Genomic DNA, 21,428 nt, shown 5'->3' with positions numbered 1-21,428 from the left:
TATACAACGAACTATATACACAACACATTTTCCAAATATAATATACCGGATAAGAAAACCGTTGATCATTCTCTGGAGAACTGCGCGGTTGGTCTGAAGGCTGCGGCGGCCGTTCCGCCTTCACGGGATCGACTTCACTTCATCCGTTCGCGCAGAGAACCTCGTACAGAAGCCGTTCACTTCCCCATCAAAATCTCCGCCCGTCCCATCGTTTTTGGGTCGGAGATTATCGTCTCTCTCTTCTCTGCACCTCCTAGTTTGTCTCTATGTTTTTTTCCGCCAGCCAAGCCGCCCTGTTGCTGCCTCTCCACACCTGAATTTAACCGTGGAGAAACGAGCCCCCTCGCCCGCCCCAGAACCGGGGTTTTGGAGCGAGCATGTCGCTCGGACACCACCACGCCTGGTTGCCGCCAGGACATCTTCGGCCTCCCGATGATCATCACGATTCGCGGTCAATCAATGGCTACTCGAAATCATTATCCGGCCCCAGAACACCCCAAATGCGCGCCTCGGTCGACGCTGATGGGTCTCACGCGGGTAATCTGATATCGGAGGCTGATATGGCAGCCGAGGAAGACCCACGCATTGCCATATTTCGCGATCTATACAGACGCAGTGAGGCGAAAATAAATAACTTATTTGCTGGCCAGAAACACGTGGAGGACCTCGTCGGCGCCGCCGTCGCGGGCGCTGATGAGTCCGACACCAAGAATGAGCGCGCTGATGAACCTGCACCTGCTCCGGTTCCCGCTAAGAAACCCGCGAGGAAGCTGGATGATGATGACTATGATGACTATGACGATGACGATGATGGGGATGCTCCATCTCCACCAAAGCCTAAACCCCTCACCCCTTCCCAGGAATCCAGTGCCCCTCCTCCCTTAAGTCGCTATACGAGTGGTACGACATCAGCAGGCGGCGATGCTTCGAAGGAGACGAAGAAAGAGTCGTTGGAAGATATCCGGAAGAAGTTGGAGGAAGATAAGAAGGCGACCGAGGAAGCTGCGAAGAGAAGCTTCCATACTATCTTCTATACGCTAGAAAATGACCGAGATGCTATGTTGGACCAACAACGCCTAGAAGAGTCTGAACGGCAAGTTGAAGCCGAAATGTCGAGCCAAGTCAATGCTGGCAATAATGCGACTTCAGCTTCAAACGGTTACGGTTCGTTGAGTAATGCTAACCTTGGCGCGTCGAGTCTAACGTTGAAGAATCTTATCGCGAGAATCGACATGAAGCGGACAATGGTGCAAGCCTCTGATGCGGAGCTTCGGAGTTTGATGAGCGAGGTTCGGAAGAATCGCAGCAAATGGGCCAGTGAGGATAAAATTGGCCAGGAAGAGCTCTACGAAGCTGCGGAGAAAGTCCTCAGCGAGCTCAAAGCGATGACGGAGCATTCGAGTGCTTTTTTGACTCGTGTGAATAAACGAGACGCGCCAGATTATTACACAAGTACGATATACCCTTAATTTGAAGCCGCACACCTGTACTAATTCGTTAAACAGTCATCAAGCATCCCATGGACCTGGGAACAATGACTAAGAAGCTGAAAGCGCTCCAATATAAGTCAAAGCAAGAGTTTGTTGATGACCTCAATCTGATCTGGTCCAACTGTTTCAAATATAACACAAATCCGGACCATTTTCTGCGCAAGCATGCCTTGTACATGAAAAAGGAGACGGAGAAGCTTGTTCCTCTTATTCCAGAGATTGTAATCAGAGATCGTGCTGAAGTTGAAGCAGAGGAGCGTAGACTTCAGCTCGCGGAGCTTGACGGTGCAGAAGAGAGTGACGATGAGCCTATTATGTCGTCCAGAGGTAGGAAAGCTCCCGGTAAATCGTCCAAGAAAGGTGCTGCTCCGGCTCGAAATACTCCTAGCGGATCTGAACCCCCTGCAGGTGCATCTTCCCAGCCACCTGCACCAGTACGCGCGGACTCTGATGTTCCTGCCGATGGCACGCAAAACGGTTTCGCGACACCACCACCCGGGACGCAGACACCTTCAGACCCTACTGGCGCCGTGGCTGGCATTTCCGGAAGCCATGGTGATTCTATGGACATTGATGGCTTAGCGCCATCGACCAATGCGCTTAGTGCTTTATCAGCGCCGGGTGCGGAAGCTGAGGATCCTGAATACAAGGTCTGGAAGCAAGTCACGAAAAAGGACAGAGCTCTTATCGCTGCAGAAAGGCATCGCTTGTTCAAAGGTGACAAGCTAAACTCGGAAGAACCGGCTCTACTGCGCACCAAAGCTGGTATGCGAAGGTGGCTGAGAAATCAGATACAGAGTAATGCGGAGGGTGATAAGTCCAATGAGCCAAGTGCACAAGCCATGGAGCCTGGTCCGGCTGGTGAATCTCTTGCCGAAGGTATTGAGGTTGAAGAGGATAAAGTGATTCCTGACTATTACGATGTTATGTCAGGTGTTCCTGATCTGCCTGGACAACTTCTCTGGAGGGAAGACTCAGATGGCAACATCGTGGACGCTTCCGAGGAGTTTTTAAGGGTCCTGCCGAAGGGAACATTCACCCAGCCCGAGAGCAAACTTTCCCGCAAGATGGATGCAAATATGCGGCAAATGCAAGAGACTCGAAAGATTTGCTCCAAAATCGGCATTGTCAAGCAGATGCAGTTGCAATCTCAGGTATGTTTTGCTCGGTCCTGTAGGCGCTGGTCAATATTCTAATTTTGATTGTAGATGTACCAGAACCAGTTCCAGAAATATCAGCCGGAACCATTTGTTGAGCATGATGTTCCACCCCATGTAATGAATGATGAAGGGCCTGTCGTTTCTCCATGGGTTTGCAAGGCAGCTTTGCAGCGCTCCGTTGCAAAGATATTCTACCATACTGGATTTGAGGAGTACCAGCCGTCAGCTCTTGACGCTGTCACTGATATCGCATCTGATTTCTTTCAGAAGATAGGAGAAACGTTCAAGTCTTATATTGAGGCACCCAAAGTTCCTGCCGGCGATTCAACGGACATTGTGTCTTCAAGCAATCAGTGGAAAAAGGCATACACCGAACCAGAAATTGTGCTTCACACACTGAACTCTGTCGGCATTGGTGTTGAGGATATAGAGTCTTATATAAAAGACGATGTGGAGCGACTTGGTACGAAGCTGGCGACCGTCCATGACCGCTTGAGGTCTTTGCTTTCTGAGCTGTTGCGGCCTGCCCTTGCCGATGGAGGTGAAGATGGTTCCAATGCATTTGCAGATGGCAGTGAACAGTTCGTTGGTGGTGACTTCGCGGAGGACATTGACGAAGATTTCTTCGGATTCAAGGAGCTTGGTCTGGATAAGGAATTTGGCTTGGCTACTCTCAGTGTCCCGCTTCACCTCCTTCAGAATAGGATGTACAACGCTGCGCAGTCCCAAAACACAAGGTATGGTGGACAACTCCCCGATGCATTGTTGATACTCACTGTTTATTAGTTCTACCCAAACCGTAACCCTTTTCCCGCCGCCCCCTCCATACCCTCGGATCACATCGGAGACGTTGCCGTCACAAATTGGATTGGTCCAAGCATTTTTCGGTGCCAAATTACAAGCAAACAACAACGAGGGCTTGATTGAGGATCTTGAACTACCACCAAAACAAAGGCCAATGGCTGCTAAGCCTCGTCTTCCAGCCTCTGGCAAAATCCCGCCACCCTCTGCCCCGACCGGGCCGACATCTAGCCCTCAAAAGCGCCCGCTCCCTCCGACAGCTCCTGGTCAGCAACCAAACGCTATCAAGCCAGGGCCGTCAGAACCCAGTAAGAAAAAGGTCAAGAAGAACAGTGGCGTGGCTCTGGAAATACATGGATCAATTGCCGATGGGGACGAAGCTGCAGCGAACCTGGATGGCGCTAAGACTACCGATGATCCAACATCGGCAAACTTGGATTCCAAGGACTCTGCTGCCGAGGTCTCGGGGGGCCCCGTGACCGAGTCTAGCAACGTTAAGAACGGACTAGATAATCCCATGTCTGACGTTACCGCTGCTGGTGAAGGCGCTGGTTTTATCGGTGATGCCAACGGCGATCCAAACAAAAGTAACGACAGCACGGCTCCTTTGACAAACGGTACAGCGGGCGATGCATCATGATGTTGGTATACGAAACATACCGAACCCCTTGTTGCTGGCTGAAATGGTACTTGTATAGCCTTTCCGCTACACATTTGGATGACTCTCTTTACTATCCTCCTGGGACCTACAACCCTTTTTGTTACAATTTATTTCCGCATCATATTTCGTTTTCAATGTTTTGTTCCCCCCCTAAAGTGCATGAATACCCGGCATTTCTGGTGGGGCAGGTAAAGCCAGTTTCTTGGGCATGAATTAGACAACAACACACATTTGAACACCGGGGGGCGCTAGCGATGAGACATCCAATATACGGCTTTTCTGGCAGCCCCGCTCTCTTCCCTTTTCCATCCTTTCTCAATTTATCTGTATTGAGGACCGGAACATTGAAACAAAAAAGAAAACAGGTGATTATATGGAATGGCGCAGCATGGCATGATTTTAGAGGGAATAACAGCACAGCAACGCACGCATTTTCTGTACCGGCTGATTCTAGTCCTTGACCCTTTTTTTTTTATATCCTTCTTTGGCTTCGAGACAAAGAATACACCCCAGAGCAGCCAATCAGTTCGGACCAAATTGTTCATATCTGGGCGTCTTTCCTTGCCTCTTTTTACTGTACTTTGGTGATTCCTCTTCTATACCATGTACTCGTATGCTGATATAAGCGTGCGCAGTGTTTCTTTCCCTCTTCATTTGGATTTCGTTTCTTTCCCCCACCTACTACTTTTTTCCCCTCGTTTTGCTTGCTTGTTCATGCCATGTATCCGCTTTTCACTTGTTTGCTCTACTGGTTCATTCATCATCGATATATTATCCGACATTCCTGCTCTGTTATTCTAAACAGAGATCAATACTCGTACAGTACATAACTTGTTATCTGACATAAAGACCTTAACAGTCCAGTACCTGGCTAAGCTGCAGATTAAAGCCAAGTTTTGTCTCGATCGACTATCTTACCTATTAGTGTAACACTCGATTCCCATTTCATTATTCAATGACACCCAAGACTTAGAAATACGAAGACGATTATATCTACTCCCGTATGCTACGTGGATGCCTGGTAGTGAAGGACGTAGCAAAGCAAGTTGAGATGAGATTGTTAAAGCTAAAGACATTCCTAAGGTACACACATTGGAACTCTCGCCCGCAAGAACCGCATCCTCCAGATCCATCCGCCCTTGCCAAAGGCAGTCAGGCCCGGTGGCGCAGCTGTTGTTGACTTGAACCTCTAAATGTATGACTAGGAGTAGTGGAGAGTCCTGATAACATGAACCAACGCAGTAAGCTGAATTGAAAGAGCGGAGATAACCCAGTCCATATGCCAGACATGGCTGGGAAAAACTAGACAAGTGGTGAAAATAAATTTCGTCGCTTTGCGTAACAGTCAAGTTTCCATATAGCCAGCACCTAGATGTACCAGACTGCGAAGGGCAGTCTATTTGGAGTACCATGAATTGGCAAGAGTCTCGGGTCGACTGGCTTATCCTTGGGCTTAGGGTTCGTCATTGGAACTTCGCGTCCGCTCCGCGGACCAGAACTGGCAGGAACATCTTCATGATGACGAGCGCGGGCCGCAATAAGATGTGCATAGTAAACTGCGGGGACTATAATTGCTCATGTTAGTCACGGAATCTTGTACAATAGGGAGCAAAAGGTGCGTACACAATGAAACCGAAGTAGTAGACCGCAGGTACTGATAACAATGATCATAGATCATGTTCTCCAGCTGATGTGCCTTGTGCCCGATCTGGTCCAAAATAACATGGTAATGGACGGGTCGGGAGGTTCCTTGAAGTGCGACGTGGGAGTAAAGGAAGAAGTCCCAGTCATGCGGGCTGGTAACGTCCTTCTCAATGAGCAGCCCTGGAAGTGGGTTACCATTTTTGTCGGCCGCATTGCGATCGGTCGGCTTAGGGAATGCTCGGATATGGTGACGTTTGTTTGCGACTATGACGGTAAACTTTCCCTTCCATCTATCTTGGGTCAATTTCATAAAGATAGACTTCATGTCCAAGACTTCCTGCTTGAGAATCTTTTCTCTCTCTCCCTCTGAGACACCATCGCGGAAGTAATAAACGTTATCGGGAGCGCGTCCTTGACCAACAGTAGACATCCACTCTCGCACCAGTGGGGTAAGTATATGCTCCATATTTGCACGAGCGATAATCTCAACTCGGTCACCGTTAGTCTCACAGGCACCCCAGTAGCGTCCACCAAAGCTATCCATGCAGACGGATACAGCCGCCATCGAAGGCGACCAGACACCTATCGTTGGATGCGTGACATCCGCGCCAATGATCATCGTCATTGGTTTGAGGCTGGCATCATTGACTTTTGGTATGATACGAGCAGTGGTACCCCCCAGCTTGGCGTTGACTTTCATCAAAACGTTTGAGATATACTGCGGGTTCGCCTTAGCCACGTGGGCAGACTGTAAGACCTGGGAAGGCACACCCCAACGACAGTCACAGGACTTCTTAATCCGGAGGTATGTGAAAGAGTTCTTGTCCGGGACGATGATCAATAGGAGTTGGGGCTCCTTTTGAAATTTGTTGCCGGTAGAGTTGAAGAGTCTCTTTATGGCCTCGCCGGTGTCCTCTGAGAGTTCAGCAATCAAGGGACGTTGGGTGATGTTGCCTCCATGGCCAGCGTAGGTCTTCATGAACCCGTCAACAAAGTGCTCCACTTGGGTTTTGTTGATGGCGTTGCGTTTGCCCGGGATAAATCCAACACCCCAGCAGCTGAGAGGCTGCTTATTCGGCTGGTAAAACTTCTTTCCACGAAGATCCCAGCGGCCGTTGGTTCCTGGATTGTGGCGTTGGTTGTCGCCAAACTGGATATCAGGGTTTGGAAGCAATCGAGCCTTGGTACGGATCATGTTCTCGTCAATTTGGAGCCCGAAAGTCTGTAGAACCGGATCCTTAGAATGATCTAGCATTCTCTTGGACTTGTGGATCGAATTGAGGCGATCAGCTGGGCGTGCGGCAGCATATTTGATCATCTGCGAGGTCTGGTACTCGTTTAGTTTCCAAGGATATTTGTGGAGACCATGGATAGTCAAGTACTCCATAGGGTAGACAATGCCTTTCTTTGTCATTTCGACCATGGGAAGATCCGGGTAAGTGAGGAGAAGGTTGTACTTCCTCTTGAAATATTGCTCAACGGTGATCCTCTCAATGACACCGGTCGCTTTGTCCTTTAAGTCGATGATGTACTTGCTAGCACTGGCATTGATGAGCCCCTTAACGGTAAAGTTCACATTCGTGCAAGGACAGCCCCGGTAATGTGCTTGGACCACGAGCTTTTTCAGCCGACGGTGCACTTCGTAAAATCCGGTCGATTCGGTCGTGCCGCCGTGACCATCTGGGACAGGTCTAAGCTCATGCATGAGATGCTGGTGGTCACGACAGTCCAAGATGGCCATAGCAGCACCCAAAAATGAAGTGCGAGCCCAGAAACAAGTATTTGACACGTCAATGTTGACAATAAGTCCACGATTCTACATAGCATTGTCAGTAAAATGAATAAGTATAACAGAGCATTGGCTTACAATAGCAGGCCTGATAGCCTCATAGACGCCTTTGAAGGCCAACACACCATTGCCCAAGTCCTTGTTCTCTCCGTTTTCGTCGAAGAAGGAACGGCGAATTGCCAAAAACCTCCCGCTGGGCCATTCACGAATGACATGGTCAAGGAAATCTTCCATCGTTAGTTCATCTCCGAAGATAATCATGGTGGTGAGAAGAGAAAGAAGAAAGCGGGCACATACTTAGAGCCTCCAAAACAGGTTCCGTGAAGGCAGCACGTCCCTGAAGCCAGGCATTCAAGACAGCGAGGTTGACCGTCTTAGTAGGTCGCACAACCAGACGGAATGCATTAGAGGTTCGACCTCCGGTGCGGCCTTGCTCGGCGTCAAGGTCCACAATGATATTCAGCCCGTTTGAGTAATTATTCATCGACCTGGGTAGGTAAGTAACGGATCTTTTTATGAATTGTGCGCTGTAGGACATACCAGGCAAGCTTGCGGCCATCATAAATGATCTGCTTCAAAGCAGCTTTTCGCGCATTCGAGTTCCAGACCTTCTTGCAGACGATGTTCTTCTCATCACCGTTCCCGATGTTGACCTATATCCTGAGTTAGTCCACGTCTTCTTATGGGACCCTGGATGGACCCATTGACTGAGTCAAACAAGACATCATGGCTGCCGGAGACACTCACATCGTATTGGTAAACGTTACTACTAGGGAACTTGGTGATCGGATATGCGTTCAGAGAAATGTCCACTTCTTTGCCCGTGTTGTTGAAGCCCGGACGAGGCACAGTTTCGACTGGGACAGAATACTTGACGACTTCGTCAGCTTCACGAACTCGGAGGTGGCGGAGACCGCCGGTAAGTTTATTGACGACTTCGAATTCCTCCATGGTGGAAGAGAAAGTAAACGTATCGCTGGTATGAGACCAGGAGAGCGGCAGTATAAAAGAAACAAAACAGGGCAGCAAGTCTATACAGATATGGGAAAGCAGAGAAAGAAGGAGAGTAAGTTCCATAGAGAGGAAGAGAGGGATTTTTATATAGGGAGAACGCCATCCTGTGAAGCGTTTACACTTGATTCGGGTAATAGAAAATAACGCAATGAATGTCGGCTTCCCACCTCGATGGACAGCCTTCGACCTGTGAATCCCCGTAATTCCATGCATATGCCGTTTGAGTAAATGGGAATGTACATGGGCCCGGGAAGATATTCGCGCAGTGAAGGGAGGAGAGAACAAGAAAAAGACCAAAGACGAACAAACAAAAGGGAGTTTATGTGGCAAGAATAAAAAAGAATAAAGAATAAAGCGTTCAAGGAAATAGGAATAAGAATAAAAGGCCGGGGTGTCCAAGGGAATGTGGAAAAATTCCAACTTACCAAATGGTTGATCGCAAACGCCCCCAAAGGCAGATCAACATTTCGACACATATCCGTCCTTAGCCTTGGCTTGTCCAAAGCTGGATCACTGAGAGGTATTGTAGCCATTTTTCGATTGACTGTCCAGTTTTAATTGTGGGCAGTTGTGGTAAGGGTAACGATGTTGAGATCTCAGAGGATATCGTCCTAGGATGTGGGGGATTCGTGGTCCAGGGTGGAAAAATGGCGAGGGTATGAGAATAGATATGGTAACTGGAGAATAGAGGAAGGGTGTTGATGGAAGGATGTTGGGGGAAAGTGGGTTGACGAAGGAAGAGATGTGGTTGAGGTATGAAAGTGTGAAAGGTGAGATGAAACAGGATGAAACACAACAAGGGCAAGTGAGGTGTGGTTGACTGGCTCAGGGTGATGATGATGATGATGATGAGAGTTGCTTGAGGCGCGTACAGGACTGAGCTTGACAGGTGGATGAAGAGATCGATGGTCAGATGAGGAAGGTCCAACAGACACCAAGGTTGAATGTCAACGGGACAAGGTGGAACAGTCCTGGGGTTGATCGTGTGAGTAGGAACGGAGGTGGCCAGAGTACAAGAGATAACAGAACTTGACAGTAATTGACCAGGCCTTTGGCTGGAAATCCCGTCATGGTCAGTGCCACACTTGCATAGCTGCTTATGGAGGTCACGATCTGGATGATATGTATGTTGCAACACGACTTTTACTCAGGCGGAGAACGTCGTCACTTCACGAATACATCAAATACCATTGTCAAAGTAGAAGAAAGATATTGCAGACTCGAGAGGTATCCTGAGAATCGCACAATTTGTGCCATGGAAAGAAACAAAATTTCCCCTTCGTCAAACCCACCCACAACTTAATAGTGACCACTTTCATATTGGAGACTAAGAGATATAAAGAAAAACTGTACAAACCCGACCTGGAACGGATGACATATCCTACCCAAAAGAAAGTCGCCGAGTGATATTTGCTTGTTGATCCCAGCTAAGGGACTTTGTGACAATTTGCCAGACCAAACTTTAACGCCGTTCGTCAAATGTAAGCAACATTGGAAAATGACTACAGATCTAAGACACGCCAGGCCGATGAGATGTGATTGAAACCGATGCGAGACACCAGGCAATGTGAACCCAAGATATTCAGATATTGCGCATTATCATCAAGCAAGAGTAGGCGCCATGCCTATATGCGTTGGTATATTACTGTGGGCGATAAGCACCTATCGGAAACGGTAAGCATTAGCCTACGACTCGGACAAAGGAAAGATGGAGTTTCCAAAATATTCCAGGGAATTGGAGACATACCAGGAAACCCAAGCCCGCGGACAGATGGTGGAAGTGGAATCTGTGAGATGGAGGTGGGCATATCAATTCTCCGGATAAGGTCGACCAACTTTTCCGGTGAAAACCGACCAGCGTTGTAGGCTGAGGCCGAGGGAATGATGCTCAACAGATAAACAATGTCACGAGGCAATGGAGCAGGTGAACCTTGTGACCGGAATTGGGACCCAGTCTGGCTACTGATAGCTTGTTGGGTACGTTTTGGCGGATCCAACTGTCGTCTCTGGGTGGTTTTCAGCGGGGAGTCGGCTCGAATAAACTTGCGTGGCCGATTCATATCGTCATCAAAGTCTTCTAACGGTCTTTTCGGTGAGTTTGTTACTGACGCATCCGGATATCTCGAAGATGGGGTGCCATGACGAGACACGGGCTGTTCCGTTGGGAATGCTGTCTTGGGCCTTGTCTGGGAGGGAGAGATGATCGGCCGCACCACTGTCGGGTCAAATGCAGGGCTAGAGTATCGATGGGCAAACTGTTCCAACGTCGGGTCTTCAGGAAACAGTTCACGCATACGATTCTCCAGATTTATGACCTGTACTAGATCTCCGTATCGAGATTCATACTCGTGAAGGAAGGCAAAGATGGGTTTGGTCTTGTGCACATTTTCGGGGTTAGATGCTAGCTTTCTTACTGTCATCTCGAAGACTGCGCGAGCGTCTAGGTAAAGAGATACATCAGCTTCCATACTAGGATGACCTACAAAATCAGGTTGGGATCGGGGAGCTTACTGATGACATCATTAATATCAATCAAGTGCTTCAAGTATTCGAGTGCAAAATTCTCATCCTCGGGAAATAGCTTAGCACCCCGTTCGAAGATCTTTGTTGCAGCCGGGTCTTTATAGCAATGATATTCAATGAGTGCGCTTGCAATATAGACATCACTTGTGATACGTCCTCTTTTGCGAGCGTCCGCAAACACTTGTCTTGAGCCAGGCATTTCGCCAGGTTTTCCCTTGCCTTGTATACGACGCATTGCGCGCATGAGAGCAATCCAAGCGAAAGAGACCGTTTTGGAAAGAATGCCGATTTGTATTGCATGTGCATTGCGCAGGGCTTCGATCTGCGCGTTCTTCATCGACTCTCTTGCCTTCGAGTCACTTTGGTCGTCATCGTCATCATCTGTCTTGGCCGGCTGAGTATCCGGGTTCATTTTCGCGAAAGTTTCCTCAAGTCGTGCGACATCCTGAGATTCTCGAGTGCGTGCTTTGGCGATCAAATCGTAAAGCGCATTAAGAAGCTTGTCATAAGGTTCTCTAACCTTGGCACCTCGCTTTATGGGATCTTGTTCGGACTCCGAAGTGATTTCCAGTCGGTCAGCACGCTTGAACGCAAGAAGACAACTCTCCGGGTTAGCTTCTATGCCGTTCTTCAAAAATTCATTCCCCTCGTTCTCCATGTCGTTTAGGAAGCAAAATTCGGCAGCTTCGAACCATATCTCTGGTAAAAACCTAAGAGCCATGAGAGCTTGCTTATACACATAAATTACACGAGCCTTGAAAGCAGCCTGGTCTTCCTCTTTTAGAACAAGTGGGTCACCTTTCTCCCATTTGATCCAGCGCTTCCAGATATCAACCTGTTGCCCGAATTCAATGTCACCATCAGAGCCTAAAACAGGGGGTAGCCTGGGTAAGGTTGTCCGGTTCAAGTCCCTTGTGATATTTTGCAGTTCTGTGTAAGAGCTGCGAGCCGTCATGTACGCGGGTGACTGCTCTTGAAGGAACTTCCGCCCCTATACATAAGCATGGCAACATTAGCGTGGGCAGGCAACTACAGGTAAGCAGGGCATCCGATTTACCGTAAGTTTGTTTAGACCCATTTCGAATTGGTCATATTCTTTCCAAAGGTTATTGACAGCTTGAGTTGGAACGCAGATAGCTTTCTGATAAGCTTTGCGCAGCAAATCCATTTTTTGCTGGTCTTGCCACCCAGAACCACCGACGTTCCCTGGACCAGAGCGTATAAACTGGACATAATCTGTCCAGATAGACCCGGAGTCCTTATCTACACCGACATACTGCAGTGCTAAATCATAGGCGGAAGAGATAATCCTTCTTGATTGACCAGTAGTATCAGTTGTCAAAGGGTTACGCCGGCGAACGTAGTCCAGATATACAGTCCAGAGCTGGACATCGGGAATAGTCAAGAGAGTCCTATTGAATATCTGCTCAAGGCGATACAACTCGTTGAGTTCAGACTCCATGGTTGCATATGCCACCCACTGTTCAGCCTAAGAGTGGGTCAGTCCTTGGCTTCTCCCAAGATGACGCATCAAATACTTACAGAGAAGGGGAACGCCGTCAAGAAGCGCTCGTATACTTCACGTGCACTGTCAATTCTATTGCGGCTTCTGTGTTCGTTAATCAACTCGAGCCATGCCGGGATGTCACCACGTGGGTCTTCTTGTATCCTGTCCTCCAAGATACCAACGCGATCGTGAGGCAACCGACCCTTAGAGGTCGACGGAGAATCAGGAGCGGGTGTAGCTGCAGCGCTATCTTGCATATTTTCAGACTGCAAAGTACGTGAGTTGTACATATCCTGGCTCAACAGCGCAGGCGTATCGCTTTTAGAAGCAGCAGCAGAAGCAGGGGTATAAGAGCTATTGGGAAAATTCTTTGCGTTGGCAGATGCCTGCACAGCACCGTCCATTGATACATCAGGGGTAGGAGTATCTTCATTTGCATTTCCTGAAATGGGTTGCTGAGGCACATTCATAGATATAGTATTCATGTCCTCGACACCTAGTACAGCTGGCGGTTCATAATCCGCATCACCCGCGTCATCCTCATCTTCGTCCTCAACCACAAAGCCCCCAATTGTCCTCGTCTTCAATGGTACAGAAGTACTCGACGCAGGTGCCGACGCTGATGCCTGGGAGTCAGCACGGGATGGTGTCTGGGAAGGGTAGGCACTGTCCGCTGGCTGGCTGGGGTCCGTTTCAGGGGGGATAGACTGTGTAGGGGGGTTTGGTTCTGAAGGGGAAGCATTTGAAGAAACGATTTCACTTGGTTTAGAATCAGGAATGGAAGCAGAATATTGATCTTGAAGTGTTTTCGAAGGATCATAATCATCTGAATCTGAACTAGCGCCCTGATCTTCAACAGCCTTATAGTCCACGGAGTCCGCATTCATTGCCTGGGCCTGGAAAAAGGCCTTCTCAGCATCATCTTCAGCCATGACAAAAGCGTTTCCTGAGTCCCAATCAAGGTGTCGTGAAAAGAAAATCTGCGAGTTCGGATCTGGTTAGCGACTGACTCTGCAGAGGGGGGACGGACGATCCGATTTTTCTGCTACCCAAGCGACGTACAAGGAATATTAAGACACCTAGGCTGTGAGAGGAGAAGCCGGAAGGCGCCTAATCACTCTTGGGAGGTATCCGCCTCAAACAGAATCCGGGGTAAAATAAGATTTAGTAAGTCAATGGAATGCTAGTAATAGATGATGCCGTCTCACGAGCTGTGGCTGAAGCTGCAGCTGTCACGCAGGATAGTCTCACGTGATGAAGGCGGTGGGCGCGAGAATGCGCCCAACAGACGCGGCGCGTCGTCGATCCTTCTTTAGGGTCGAATTGGTTTAATTAGTACTTGCTCGCTGCGTCCCTCCCCTCGATTGAAGTCTCTAGTTTCTCCATCCTCCCTCCCTCCTTCTTCCTCGTTCGACTTCGACGTTGTTTCCTAAGTGTCTTCTACTGTCTTATTGTTCACCTCCCCTATTCTTCGCAAAATATCCATCCAACCTTCTTCGCAACCACCCTACAATTAAAGCCAGCCGTTTACCGCCATGTCCGTTGTTTCTCTCCTTGGGGTTAAGATCCAAAACAACCCCGCCCCTTTCCTCGCTCCCTATCAATTCGAAATCACTTTTGAATGTCTTGAGCAGCTGCAAAAAGGTATTGCATGGGCCATCGCCCCTCCGCAGCAACACTTGGCTAACTAGGTGCTAGACTTGGAATGGAAACTCACCTACGTCGGTTCGGCGACATCGTAAGCGAGGCTCGGAACGGCACTACCGATAGACATCGTGTCGCTAACTGACTCGAATAGATCTGAATATGATCAAGAACTTGACTCTCTTTTCGTCGGTCCCATTCCCGTTGGCGTCAACAAGTTCATTTTCGAAGCCGAAGCACCGGACCTTAAGCGGATTCCCACGTCCGAAATCCTTGGCGTCACCGTTATTCTTCTCACCTGTAGCTACGATGGTAGAGAATTCGTCCGTGTTGGTTACTACGTGAACAATGAGTACGACTCGGAGGATCTCAGCGCAGAGCCTCCCGCAAAGCCAATCATCGAGAGGATCCGTCGAAACATCCTTGCGGAGAAGCCAAGAGTGACTAGATTCGCAATCAAATGGTACAGTACTTGATGATCGTGATACGTTTATTGCTTGTGGCTAACAATCACTTCTTTCAACAGGGACTCGGAAGAATCTGCACCAGCCGAATATCCCCCGGATCAACCAGAAGCTGATATCCTGGAAGATGACAGTGCTGCTTACGGTGCTGAAGAGGCGGAACTTGAAGCCGCCCTAGTAAGAGAACTTGCGGATGCAGAGAGTGATGTGAAGGGTGAAGATCATGAGATGGAGGGCGCCGAGCCCGCCATCAAGGAGGAAGAAGAAGAAGATATTTCCGACGCTGAGAGTGAAGATATTGAAGATGAAAGCGACGATGATGAGGAGGATCTCGACGAAGAAGAGGCTGGTGATGGCGATGAGGACGTCGAGATGGGTGACGACTCCGAACAGAAAGATGATGGGCCCAAGGCTGATTCTACAAATCAGCATTCTCACCAGCCAGAGGTTATGGTTCACTAGGTTGAACATCTCTTGAAATACGCATTGAGACCATCCCTCTCACTTCTTGACCATTATTTTAACTATTTGTTTTGCATGATTTAATGATTCAGTTGCAACGTTATGATGACAACCCTACCAGCCCTACTATCGTTTTACAAAATCACTGCATCTAGTTTATGACATAGAACCAACATAATTTAACGAATGAATAGTTGCTAGGCTTCGAAACTATCTTCACTTTTCCGCTCATAACTATGAACGTAAGAGGGTATGTAGCCGGGGTAACAGGATCACTACCCACTTACCAACTAGACTCCCGGCATTGTTGCTGGTCCATCCCTAGCAGGTAAATGCAAGGCGGATGGGGGTCCCAGAATCAGGATCTATCGTCTCCATGGAGACGGTGAGAACCTGATCAGCATTAGCTGTTCTATTCATCGCTGATCGCTACTGCCATTTCCCACTTTAGTTGGGGCCGTAGATGACCCTCCAACGCTCACTTAGCAGTGCACGAATCCTTAATATCCGGCTTCTTGGACACCGCTAGTTGCGAACATGCTATCGTCCACGTGAACCTTTGGATAAAGTTGCATTAAGATATCCCCGTAACGCATAGGACGACTCAACTTTCTAGGAATTAGATCTTGATAATGCACACAGGGGTGAGCTCTACCCAACGGAGTCTGTACTTTTCCCTTGCAATCTAAGCATAGATAAAGCAGACAGGCATATTAGCCACACAAAGCGAAATCCCTCAAATGCTTGTTGTGCCTTATATGTATATCCCCGCGAGATCATGTGATCTGGTATAACCCTTACATGTGCTCCTGTGAGTTGGGGAAAATTCATGCGCCCCCCAACCAAGGAGTTCTGAAAGTTGGACATGAAATGATAGGTGTATAATGGTTCGCATAATCTGTAGTCGAGCATATTGAGTTTATCAGTCTCAGAGCATCTTGAGGTGTATCACTGGAGTGATATGCACCTATGGAAGTGAGTACAGTATATCTAAATACTAATAAACGATAACCAGCTGTGCAACCTCTGGCGTAATCTACATTTAAAAAATATATGAGAGTAGTTCTAGGCATGGCTTAGGTACATGGATATATAACCAAATTGTTTCGATACATCTGTTTCACTAAAGCCGTGCATAAAGACGAGAGATAGGTATCTCAACTTTTCCATATGAGAAGAACGGCGTTGGCATGGCATGTTCGAGAGCTTAGGGTTAATATAGAAGAGGAAATATGTCACCGCTTTACATTTGAAATGTATATTGGAGGGAAGCTCTACAAACAGTATCTAGTAACGTACAAAGCTACGCTACTGGCCTCGATAGAAGGGCGTTCTTTCCTTCTCTCCTTCCTCTTTCTTTACCTTCCAGACATTTTACTTTCTCTTGACTAAATCAATTTCATTCACCTTTATGGCTCGTTTCCTTCAACAAGTACTCTGTGTGGCAGCGGAAGAGCTAGTAGCTACCTCTAAGTCATTGAATCCCAACTATTCTTAGTGGAAGTACATGCCCTAGTCTTTATTATTCCTTCCTACCTCACCTGCTTTTCTAGATAGCCTGAGGTGAAGTAGCACAAAATAGACAAAGGGAGGCTTTGTCGCATGTTTTAACTCAAATAAAGGAAGAAAGGGTATTCATCGGCTGTCATGGAAAGTTAAGCACAGTGCACAGAGATTCAAATAGCGTGTGAATTACTCTTTATATTGGTAGTCCTCGGAGCCTATTAATATTCCTCTGCATGATTTTGAGTTCCTCACAGTGAATACTGCATCAGATTAGGCCTTCATTAACTATAGAAGAAGCAACAGCAGAGGATATATTATCCTCAGTTAAGTGACTTTGTGCTGAAAGGAGACTTTCATTAAAAGAGATAGGACGTATCCCTATGTACACCTAGTCAGCGCTCTTTACTCAGACATATCACTGGGGTCAGTAGAAATAACCCTCTCTAGCGAGAATAAACTATGTAATTTGGTGCACATATATAACAGAAATAGATTGGGCTCGTTTTAGACCTCCTGAAGATCGTGCTGTTTGTGTTAACAAAGTAATACACTATATATTTCCATAAATATATACTAACCGTCGAGGATATAGCTCAACAAGTTGATCAAACAGGTAGCATTTAAGCAATCATACCGATGACAGAGCTTCTTGTTCCCTAGTGAAAGGCTATACAACTTGTGTCAGTCAGAGAACAGAGCTTACTTACAGTGTCTATAACGGGCTTATGAATGCAACTTTGAAAGACAAAAGAAAGAAACAGGGAGTCTGGAGAGATACTATCATCGTAATAATAATGAGTACAACTGCAAGTTTCAGTGATCCTAGGATCCTCTTCTTTAACAGTGACGGTGATGTAAAAGGCGACATTGTTTACTTTACACATATCCATGACTTAATCGATGTCGGTGATATCAAAGAAGTTACTGGCGCCAAAGAGACTCCCCTGAAGCAGGGTTGGCTTGTTGTCTATCAGGAAACGAATGACTTGATCGTTTCAGAAGGCCTAAAGAACTAAAAACAGAAGGATTATCTATACTTCCGCACGCAGTGTCTGAAAATAGAAAATATAGAGATAATTCAGAGAACGAAGGGGAGAATGATATAACACCAACGCCAATGCCTAGTAGGGGATGTAACTGGCTATACTGCATAGACACGATCTAAGACAATCAAATAGCATATTTGTTCTCATTTATAAAGAGTTGCCTACCAGTCTCAAGCATTTCAGAGTCCAAACTTTGACCCTAATACTGTTGTTCTGATTAGCGAGGTGGAAATCAGAAAAAGTAATCAACATGAACTTACCACCCAGCACCGCCTTCTTCTTCTGATTCTGAACGTACTTGTTGACATCTCGGGCCCAGTTACTGCTATTTTCTTCCAGTCGTTCCATCTGGTCACCGGCGACATTCAATTTTTCGGTGCGCTCCTGCACCTGGCGCTGCATATACGACCAATATCCTTCTTGGCTGCCTTGTTCCTGGGACAGATTGGACATGGTTCGTCCCTCCCTAGCAAGTCTTCGGCGCTCTTGATCTTCAAGCTTCATCTGCTCTTGCATCTTCTTCGAAGGTGGGCGATCAGGGCCTCCAACTATACGAGCACCATCGTCAGTAAACTCATCTTAAACGACCACTGTAGGGGACTAGAGAAGCGGGAGCGGGTATACGAACTGAGAATGTCCATGTCAGCAGGAGAGATATATTGGGTGCCGGAGATCCATTGCATGTTGGTAATCGTAGGGCGTGGAGGGATAGCTGCCTGTACGTTATAGAGCTGGTCTTCGGAATGTCGCCTGCAGTTTTTATTAGCGAATTATCTATCTCAGACCAGTATGTTGAGAAGGTGCACGTACAGCCCAGTTCCAGCTCCCCAAACATTGAACAATCCGACTTCGGATGGCCCTGTCCAGGTAAGAACTGTTCCATTAAAGCAAATGGTGGACTCCGAGAGGCGTTTCATATCAGCCATGTAATTTATTTCCTTGTGGCCCATCTCTTTGAGGCCTGGGATGGAGAAAGCCCGCACGTTGCCATCACCAAAAAGCCCAACAAGACTGTAACCTCGACCCTCGACTTTGACCACTGCAGCAGAGTCGCACAGATAATCTTCCCACGATTTATGTGCGCCCTTAGAAGTTGCAGGCTTGAAAATCCTGCAGCCAGAAACGGTTACAGCAATGACAACGCCGTGAATCCGAATTCCATTTCTTAAACCTCCAACAGCGTTCGGAGTAGCTAAGGCAAGCTCACCACTCTCGGCATCAATAGGAATGATGCTTATGACCTTATCATCCAATAAAGTTGCTCCAGCAAACGCAGCCATATAACCCCCATTATCCGTTGGAAGGATCTTAAAGGTTGCAAGATTTCCCCGATTGGTGCCTACAAAGCAGCAAATGCTCGAATAATCTGCCCAAAAAAAATTGTATCAGCATAATTCGGTATATCTCAAGACCTCGCCGCCTCTTATTACCTTCTCCCTCCAAAGTCAATACACCAAATTCAATGCTCGTTGGCCATTCTGGTGGGGCGTCATCAGATGAGCGGTGTCTCAAGAAACTACTCCGCTTGTTAGGTTTTGTTAGCTCGGACAATCGCGCTGTATGAATCACTGTTGGTCCGCGCAAGTCGATGATCGCCAGACTTCCACCTTCGAAGCCGGCAGCAACAAAACCAACTTGGCTATGTTTCAGGGCAGTGACGGATCCTTGTTGCATATCCAAAAGGGTAAGGGGAAGAAGTCCCTGCTTCAACCCAGGATCAGTCCTGTGAGCGATCTTAGTCAACTTCCCCGATCCTTCGTTAGCGCCGGCGGGCTCTTCATGGCCAAAATTTCCATTGCTGCCCCAACGGAATATCACGACCTCACCACTCCTGAGGCCAACCGACAGCTCACCTGTTGACCCGCTTAGAGCCATTTCAGTAACTTCAACATTACTGACGCGGCCGACGGCACGGGCCAAATCCACCTGGATGACATCACCATTCTCGACCTCATCATCATGGCCTACATCCCAGAGACGAATGGTGCCATCGGCATGGGCGGTTGTGATCACGTTACGATCTTCGAAGCGTTTGAGGACCTTCTTCCCCTCCGCACCACCTAGTAGAAATTTTGGGCCTTGCGACCTACGTTCCCTAAGGCCAAGCCAAGCTGAACGATCGACTGGCGTAAGAGTCATCTTGTTTACGAAGGGGTGGACAAACGAAAGAGAAGGGTGGATCATATTGGTGGGGGTAATCGGATGGCCGCTTGGAAAGCTCAAAGTTATCAACTCTCCCGAAGAAAGCACGGCGATCAAGGCAATTGGATCATGTCCACCAGCATAAAAGGGCGAGGCGCGGGGAATAAGGCAGAAATCAACGACTTCTGCGCCTGGAGGCGTTGGAAGATTTGATATTTGTTTTGGAGACTCGAAATAGTTCGAAATGATGGCCCAAGACGATGTTTGATAGTTTGGAGTTGACCCCAGGTCGATGAAAGTAAGTCCTTTGTTGGCCTCAGCTTTCGGCTTACCACCAGCTATTAAAAGTCCACTATCATCCCCGTTTCCCTTAACACACCACGCAATATGAGTGATGGGGTCCCTGAGCCCAACAGCGCTCCCTGATGAAAGTGGTCTCTCAGGGCTAGCACCTGGCTGGTCAATATTGGGGGTTGTGATTGACCTAGCCGCTATCTTGCGACCATCCTTAGAGTCCCAAAGTACCAAGCTATTGTCATCATGCACTGTCAATACGAAGATCCCGTTAGGATGCCAGATGGCCCTGGTCAGTCTTGGCCTGCGCGGCTCCTGGGATGGGACATCGCAATTCCCACCCAATGCACCTGGGGGAACTTCATACTCGAAGTACTTCTGTGCTAAGTTCTGCTTAAATGAGAATGTCACAGCTCCTTCGGGATACCCCACTAGGATCTTTCCAATATCGCGAGGTGAAAAAGAGAGTGCGAGGACAGGGCAAAAGCGTGCTCGCGGATTACGCTGGGCCCAGAGATTGGGAACTTTGAAAGGCGTTAGAGATTCACGGTCGAGATCGTATGCAATGATATCGCCTACGGAAATCAGTTAGCATATCATCAGTAACCGTTGCGGAAGCATTGCCCAGAGACCATTCTGCAGGCCAATGAAGGCATAATCGAGGCTGGGATCCGTCAACAATGCGCTGACATGGTTAGGAGGGGCATAAGAGAAGAGCGTATGTCGTGTCTCGAGGGAGAAAACACAAATTTCACTTTTCGAATCAACGCTGACAAGCTTGTCGGCACAGAATTGGAGGAACTTGGCCGACGCCTTCCGGGGCAGTGAAAAGACAACGGATACCCGACGCTGGCCGAAAACATAGATCTGACCGCTGCCAAACTGAGTATCACTGGTGCCAACGGCAACGAGAGATTGAACGGGATCGTAGGCGATAGCGCTGATCTGAGAATTTATGCCATATCGAGCGAACTACAGACAGTGAGCAACCAGAAAAATGTTGCCTTGGGTGCCAAGACATACATCATCAAGAGCGAACAAGTCCGGCGATAAGCCGTCGGACAGGTCCTTTTGGATGCCAGCTTGCTTTCCTCTCAGGAAATGCGCCATTTCCTGCAAATATGAAGCTCTACCGAGAGGTAAGAAGAGTGTAGAGGGGAGGAAAGAGAAAGAAGAGCTGTGTTTCGCGGTGTTGAAGGGGTGCGGAGCGGAGACCCCACATATGAGCTTTGAAGCGTCATGCCGCGGAATCTGTTGCAGAGCAGCCGATCAGCCCCGCCC

General features: G+C 48.0%; 6 protein-coding genes across 6 annotated transcripts; 3 read left to right on the top strand and 3 right to left on the bottom strand.

Annotated features, from left to right (window-relative positions):
• Nucleotides 1-30: 30 nt before the first annotated feature.
• On the top strand, nt 31-4,249 carry BDV27DRAFT_28884 (SAGA histone acetyltransferase complex subunit SPT7). The gene is made up of 4 exons (XM_032076234.1): nt 31-1,452; nt 1,506-2,644; nt 2,699-3,387; nt 3,437-4,249. The coding sequence occupies exons 1-4, from the start codon at nt 378-380 to the stop codon at nt 4,089-4,091; spliced, it is 3,558 nt and encodes a 1,185-aa protein (XP_031924481.1). The 5' UTR covers nt 31-377; the 3' UTR covers nt 4,092-4,249.
• A 7-nt stretch (nt 4,250-4,256) lies between these two features.
• On the top strand, nt 4,257-5,001 carry BDV27DRAFT_133121 (uncharacterized protein). Its single transcript, XM_032068016.1, has 2 exons — nt 4,257-4,565; nt 4,631-5,001. The coding sequence occupies exons 1-2, from the start codon at nt 4,491-4,493 to the stop codon at nt 4,730-4,732; spliced, it is 177 nt and encodes a 58-aa protein (XP_031924480.1). The 5' UTR covers nt 4,257-4,490; the 3' UTR covers nt 4,733-5,001.
• A 479-nt stretch (nt 5,002-5,480) lies between these two features.
• Nucleotides 5,481-8,496, bottom strand: BDV27DRAFT_166986 (putative eukaryotic translation initiation factor eIF-2C4; the record flags this gene model as incomplete). The annotated part of the gene is made up of 6 exons (XM_032074339.1): nt 5,481-5,677; nt 5,736-7,572; nt 7,624-7,772; nt 7,843-8,033; nt 8,086-8,198; nt 8,293-8,496. The coding sequence occupies 6 exons, from the start codon at nt 8,494-8,496 to the stop codon at nt 5,481-5,483; spliced, it is 2,691 nt and encodes an 896-aa protein (XP_031924479.1).
• A 1,535-nt stretch (nt 8,497-10,031) lies between these two features.
• On the bottom strand, nt 10,032-13,771 carry rna14 (cleavage polyadenylation factor subunit RNA14). Its single transcript, XM_032076233.1, has 5 exons — nt 12,625-13,771; nt 12,140-12,571; nt 11,071-12,073; nt 10,307-10,999; nt 10,032-10,221 (listed from the first exon to the last, which is right to left on the bottom strand). The coding sequence occupies exons 1-5, from the start codon at nt 13,519-13,521 to the stop codon at nt 10,202-10,204; spliced, it is 3,045 nt and encodes a 1,014-aa protein (XP_031924478.1). The 5' UTR covers nt 13,522-13,771; the 3' UTR covers nt 10,032-10,201.
• Nucleotides 13,772-13,859: 88 nt separating this feature from the next.
• Nucleotides 13,860-15,369, top strand: asf1 (nucleosome assembly factor ASF1). Its single transcript, XM_032068015.1, has 4 exons — nt 13,860-14,233; nt 14,288-14,327; nt 14,388-14,696; nt 14,760-15,369. Exons 1-4 carry the CDS (start codon nt 14,125-14,127, stop codon nt 15,157-15,159), a joined length of 858 nt encoding a protein of 285 aa, XP_031924477.1. The 5' UTR covers nt 13,860-14,124; the 3' UTR covers nt 15,160-15,369.
• A 2,521-nt stretch (nt 15,370-17,890) lies between these two features.
• BDV27DRAFT_160754 (putative SNARE-dependent exocytosis protein (Sro7)) lies at nt 17,891-21,257 on the bottom strand (the record flags this gene model as incomplete). Its single annotated transcript, XM_032073091.1, has 7 exons — nt 17,891-17,916; nt 17,972-18,259; nt 18,340-18,461; nt 18,522-19,077; nt 19,142-20,722; nt 20,780-21,119; nt 21,171-21,257. 7 exons carry the CDS (start codon nt 21,255-21,257, stop codon nt 17,891-17,893), a joined length of 3,000 nt encoding a protein of 999 aa, XP_031924476.1.
• Between the last annotated feature and the right edge of the window lie 171 nt (nt 21,258-21,428).

This window comes from Aspergillus caelatus (assembly GCF_009193585.1).
Source record: "Aspergillus caelatus strain CBS 763.97 unplaced genomic scaffold BDV27scaffold_175, whole genome shotgun sequence".
NCBI lineage: Eukaryota > Fungi > Ascomycota > Eurotiomycetes > Eurotiales > Aspergillaceae > Aspergillus > Aspergillus caelatus.
This window is presented reverse-complemented; position numbering and strand designations above follow the sequence as displayed.

What these genes read in the sequence shown, in the direction of transcription:
- BDV27DRAFT_133121 (XM_032068016.1), top strand. Translation starts at nt 4,491, where the DNA reads ATGGCGCAGCATGGCATGATTTTAGAGGGAATAACAGCACAGCAACGC. An exon ending in TTCTGTACCGGCTGATTCTA is followed by an intron (nt 4,566 to 4,630) that starts GTCCTTGACCCT and finishes ACCCCAGAGCAG; the next exon opens with CCAATCAGTTCGGACCAAAT.
- asf1 (XM_032068015.1), top strand. Translation starts at nt 14,125, where the DNA reads ATGTCCGTTGTTTCTCTCCTTGGGGTTAAGATCCAAAACAACCCCGCC. An exon ending in TCTTGAGCAGCTGCAAAAAG is followed by an intron (nt 14,234 to 14,287) that starts GTATTGCATGGG and finishes ACTAGGTGCTAG; the next exon opens with ACTTGGAATGGAAACTCACC. An exon ending in ACTAGATTCGCAATCAAATG is followed by an intron (nt 14,697 to 14,759) that starts GTACAGTACTTG and finishes TTCTTTCAACAG; the next exon opens with GGACTCGGAAGAATCTGCAC.
- BDV27DRAFT_28884 (XM_032076234.1), top strand. Translation starts at nt 378, where the DNA reads ATGTCGCTCGGACACCACCACGCCTGGTTGCCGCCAGGACATCTTCGG. An exon ending in CGCGCCAGATTATTACACAA is followed by an intron (nt 1,453 to 1,505) that starts GTACGATATACC and finishes TTCGTTAAACAG; the next exon opens with TCATCAAGCATCCCATGGAC. An exon ending in GCGCAGTCCCAAAACACAAG is followed by an intron (nt 3,388 to 3,436) that starts GTATGGTGGACA and finishes ACTGTTTATTAG; the next exon opens with TTCTACCCAAACCGTAACCC.
- rna14 (XM_032076233.1), bottom strand. Translation starts at nt 13,521, where the DNA reads ATGGCTGAAGATGATGCTGAGAAGGCCTTTTTCCAGGCCCAGGCAATG. An exon ending in TGACGGCGTTCCCCTTCTCT is followed by an intron (nt 12,572 to 12,624) that starts GTAAGTATTTGA and finishes ACCCACTCTTAG; the next exon opens with GCTGAACAGTGGGTGGCATA. An exon ending in TGGGTCTAAACAAACTTACG is followed by an intron (nt 12,074 to 12,139) that starts GTAAATCGGATG and finishes GCTTATGTATAG; the next exon opens with GGGCGGAAGTTCCTTCAAGA.